The sequence below is a fragment of the Quercus suber genome, unplaced genomic scaffold, assembly GCF_002906115.3.
Source record: "Quercus suber isolate HL8 unplaced genomic scaffold, Cork oak 2.0 scaffold_564, whole genome shotgun sequence".
NCBI lineage: Eukaryota > Viridiplantae > Streptophyta > Magnoliopsida > Fagales > Fagaceae > Quercus > Quercus suber.
In genome coordinates, this window is record NW_027070009.1 from 1 (window position 1) to 4,890 (window position 4,890).

General features: G+C 32.5%; 1 protein-coding gene across 1 annotated transcript in view; it reads right to left on the reverse strand.

Annotated features, from left to right (window-relative positions):
* Positions 1-375: 375 nt before the first annotated feature.
* The window catches only part of LOC112006694 (senescence-associated carboxylesterase 101), a 7,315-nt gene continuing 2,800 nt past the window's right edge, over positions 376-4,890 (reverse strand). Inside the window, exons 3-4 of the mRNA XM_024038996.2 lie at positions 1,640-2,170; positions 376-1,364 (exon numbers count right to left, since the gene is read on the reverse strand). Coding sequence (XP_023894764.1) covers positions 528-1,364; positions 1,640-2,170 — 1,368 coding nt within the window. The 3' untranslated portion in view covers positions 376-527. The remainder of the gene's footprint in view (positions 1,365-1,639; positions 2,171-4,890) is intronic.

The following is a 4,890-nucleotide window of genomic DNA, read 5'->3' on the forward strand; positions in this document are numbered from 1 at the left end:
TTTTTTTTTAGTTTTTTTTTTTTTAATTAATAGTTTAATACATTAAAATAAAATATTCTTATAGAGCGAAATTGTTTGTTAATATGGCTAATCCTAATATATGATATTGAGCTTTTCAAAAAATAAATTATACAACATATTCCAGAGATATTACCTAATTAAACTAGTTTAGACCCCAAATTTACTGAATTACAAACACGGGAGAAAAGTCTCACGCAGCTTGTAACCTTAAGTTTGTGAATCCGTTTCAGTTGCAGAAGGATTGTGGGGGTGAAATTAAGACTCTAGGGTTTAGCAAATCATGAATGGTCTTGTTGAGGAGAATTATTCTCATCCAAAATGTGCTCGCATACATCCAAGTATACAACCCAAAAATGGAGAAAGCAAGACATGAAAATTTTATAAAAATAATAAAAAAGTTGAAAAGATGATTTTCTTTAATTTACAATCTATTGAGGAATGACTTCGAAATACCATAAATGTTTGTAAGGAAGTGCACACATAAATATTGAAATATGTGATCAAAATCATATAAACCTTGAGGGAATCACCAAGCGGCCCTTAGCGTACTTGTCGTAATTCTCTTCATTATTCATTAAGCCAGTGAGATATGAACGATAAAAAGTTCCCTTGATCTCTCTATACTCTCTCCACCATGTCATGAAGCTGCTCTCAGGTAAGAAAATCTCGGAAGATACTGCATAATTTTTCATCAAACCGTATACATAGTTTTCAAACTCAATCAGTTTGTTTCTTTCTTTCTCCCTATCATTTGATTCTCCGTTACTCAGCAATTTGCATGAAATGCGAGCCTCCTCAACATGTGCCCAAAAGCAAGAATCCTCTGTCAAACTAGAAGCCACATTCTGTTTCTTCAATTCATTTGGACCACTTGAAGGTTTCTCCGTTTCTTTCAGCAATTGCTCCAATATTATGAAATGTATCAACCTTCCTTGATTTATGTAGTCTTGTTTGCCTGCCTTGTAGTAATCAGCTATGACCAGTGGTTCAATCATCCTTCGGTAATTTGTTCCCCCAAAGAGTGAACGGGTACGAAGGGAGGCACCTACTGTCTGAGGCCTTTTCTCTGCTTGATCAACCATTTCTTCCCAGTAACATGTGAGGCGTCTCATATACTCTTCCACTTTAATATCACTCGCATCAAGTTTACTCTTGTATCTATCATAGTATCCAACTCTTTCCTCTTTAGACACCTTCTTATACTGTTCTAGATAGGCCATATACACTTTAATGTCATTCAACCCCCTGGTGGGATCAAAAGCCTGTTGGTTTAAAATTGCCTTAATTTTTGCCCCTTTTTCTGTATTTGTTATGATAATGTTGATGTCAACGTTTTGCTGTTGCTGCAATAACTTGTAAAAATGAGTTGGGCTAGAAGGGGAGTTTTGAAAGATCACAAGGACATAGACAAAGACTTCAAATTGTAGTAATGTTTATCCATGTAAGAAACAATAAAGGCTTTGGTTAGTTATTAATACTTAATCCGTAAGTATTTCATTCATTATATTATTTTATTTAGTGTGTTGCCTAGGTGTAACATTATCTGTACCATACAATGACATAGCTCAAATAAGCATTCTAATTATATATGATCCAAAAAGAGTTGTAACTAAGTTACCTGTGATTGCACCAATCCGATTGCTACTAGTTGTGTAATAATGCCTGCCCGTAATGGTGTTGTAGTCCAATCAATTAAGGACTCATCATTTGCCTTGCAAATTACCTTACAGTTGAGATTCTTCACAAATTTTCCATAGGACTCAAAAACTTTATTAGGGTCTTGATTTTCAGGAGTTCCTGAATTGGTTTTCGTCAACAACTCCAAAATGGTTTGATGGTCCTCAAAAGAAGAACAACCTAGCTTTGAATAGAAGAGAAACGTGCCAAAAGGCTGGTAACCATTAATTAAGACTCTGGGAACTAGATCCTGGTCATAAACTACATGCAAAAAGCAAGAGTTCCATGCTGCATATTTAGATATGGCTTCTTGCAGATTCTCATCACCAATAAGGGGTGAACCAAAAGTGATGCAAAGTGGGCCTTTGGTTTTTGAAAAATTGAATTTTTCTAGCAATGATAAGGTGAACAGAGTAGCAACAGATCCTCCCAAAGAGTTTCCAGTGATAATTAATTGTTTGGAATTGTCAATCTGCATTATGATATGAATCTTAATGTGTTAATAACTAGCCTTGTGACATTCTCAAAGTTCAATAAAAATTACATAACATATTGTACACATTGTTAAATGTTATTATGCATGCCATGGTAACTATGAATGTTAGTCACCAACTCCGTGTGATTCAAAGGAAATATAGACATACAATTATGTCAAAACTAATAAATATAACTTCCTATTGTATTCAAAATATGTAACTTCCGCTCAATGATACATTATTTATATTCAAGAGTTAGACTCTTTTGGATATACATCACTGTAGGTTTCTTTAAGATCTTCTCTCCTCTTCCTATGTGTGTGTTAAAAATATTTAGTATTCTCAAAAGAAAAAACAGTGGGTAAATCTCACGTTGAAAAATGAGTATGAATTAAAGAGGTTTAAAGCCTGTACTGTATATTTAAGAGTTAAGTCCTTTTGGTATGCACCACTGTAAGTTTCTTTAAGATATTCTTCCCTCTTCTCCGATGTGTGTGTTAAAAATATTTAGTATTTAAAAAAAAAAAATGTAAACCTAATATTACTACCAAATTAAGTTTGCATAAATTAATATTAAAATCTTCATACTAATAAGAAATGCAACTTTTGAAATTAATCTTACAATAGCAAGTGGGGAGCTGCTTGGAATGGTAGAAAATTTTAGTAAAGATTTTACTCCTTTGAACCATATTGCACGAAAACTTGTGAAAATAAGCCTGGAGACATATGTCTTTTACCTTATTTGATTTGTTCCATTTGACCTAATCTAACAAATGCTCCAACTAAACTATAATTTGGATATGATTCTCACAAAAACAAAAACCCCTAATTTGATTTACAATGTCAACTTGACTTACTATAGAATCTATTAGATTAAAGACAGCATAATACAATACAAAAAGAGATAACAAGCATCTTGAAAATAGAATAAATGTAAATATAAATTAAATTATAATGTCAAAAGTCATGAGTACGTAAAGTCAAAGAATATACTATTCAATAATAATTAGGCGAAAACCACATTTTCGTCCCTACATTTTCACGCGATTCCCACGTTAGTCTCTAACTTTTTTTTCCACCGCTTTTAGTCTCTGTCCTGAAAAACACGTCTCATTTTTGTCCCTACCGTTACATCAGAGACAGAATTTGCAAAGTTGGCAAACGGAATGCACGGTTGGCTTATGGAGCGCTTACATGGCCATTAAAATAATAATAAAATTTTTTAATTAACATTTAAATAATGCCACATTCGCATTTTAAATATTAAAAAAAGCCACGTCAGAAAAAATTAAAACAAAATTCTAAACATGTGATTTTTAAAACCAAATAAAATAAAATAATTAAAATAAAATTTCTTTTCCTTTTATTATTTTCTTCAAAAGAACATATTCATATGTGGTTTTTGTGTTCTTCCCCAAGAACATGACTATTCATATTCATGTTCTTAGCAAATTAATTCTTAGTTTCTTTTCATTTATCTGTCTTTCTTGTACTTTCTTTAAAGCCAAACACATCAAAACTCAGATCAATAACAGTTAAATAAAATAAAATTTAATTAAGCATTTTCTTGGCAACGTCAATCTCAAGATCTGAACATTTTTCTCACCTAATTGGTAATCCATAAAATTCTCATTCCTTTTTCACAAACCCAACAAATTCTCATTCATAAACCCAAAAAAATCCCTTTCACAAACCCAGAAGATCCCTTCTCAACACACATAGCAAATAGTCCTTTCACAAACCCACAAACCTAGAATATCCCTTCTCAACAGATACAGCAAATGAGTTTTTCAAATTTGTCAAAAATTAGAAACAAATAAAATAAACCCAAGATCAGCTTCAGATCCTCTTCAAATTCAATCCCAAGATAAAGAGGGTGAGATGAGAAAGTGAGGAGGAGAGGAAAACGTGGGCCTTCAGATCTGCTGGAAACCCCTACCACACACCACATATGACCCAAAAACTGACGCACCATTGATGAACCTTACCGATCCTACCACCTGTGAACCTTGCTGAACCCATTGACTAGGAGGATCTTACCAACTTGATAGCTGCGGTGGCAGCGGTGATTAAAGGAGATGAACGGTGGGAGCTTCGGCCAAGGGGTACGGAAAGAGAGAGTGAGATCAAGAAATGACAATTTGAGGTGTAAGAATCTGAGATGGTTTTGATTAGAGGTGAAGTGATGTTGGAGGTGAGAGGGAGGAAGTTCGAGATTAGAGGTATCTGATGAGAATTTGATGAGAATATGAGATTAGAGAGAGTTGTAAAATCTATTCATATTTTTTAAAATATTTTATTTTATTTTTAAAATTGACAAATTTAAAAAGAAAATGGTTTTGATTTTAAATTCATTATAATTGCTGACATGGACTTTTTAAATGTCAATTAAAATTTTTTATTATTATTTTAATTTAGATGCTGACATGGAAAGCCACATGGTTGATGTGGCATTATTTTATTATATTTAACTTATGCTGTTTGCTAGTTGTGCAAATTTCATTTCTGATGTAACGGTAGGGACAAAAATGAGATGCATTTTTCAAGATAGAAACTAAAAGCGGTGGAAAAAAAAGTTAAGGATCAAAATGGAAAATGGTGAAAATATAGAGATTAAAATGTAGTTTTCGCCTAAAATAAATAAATAACTAAAAAGTGCACAAGAAATTCAAGAACTCAAAATTGTTTTCTATAAAACCAAAAAAAAAAAAAAAAA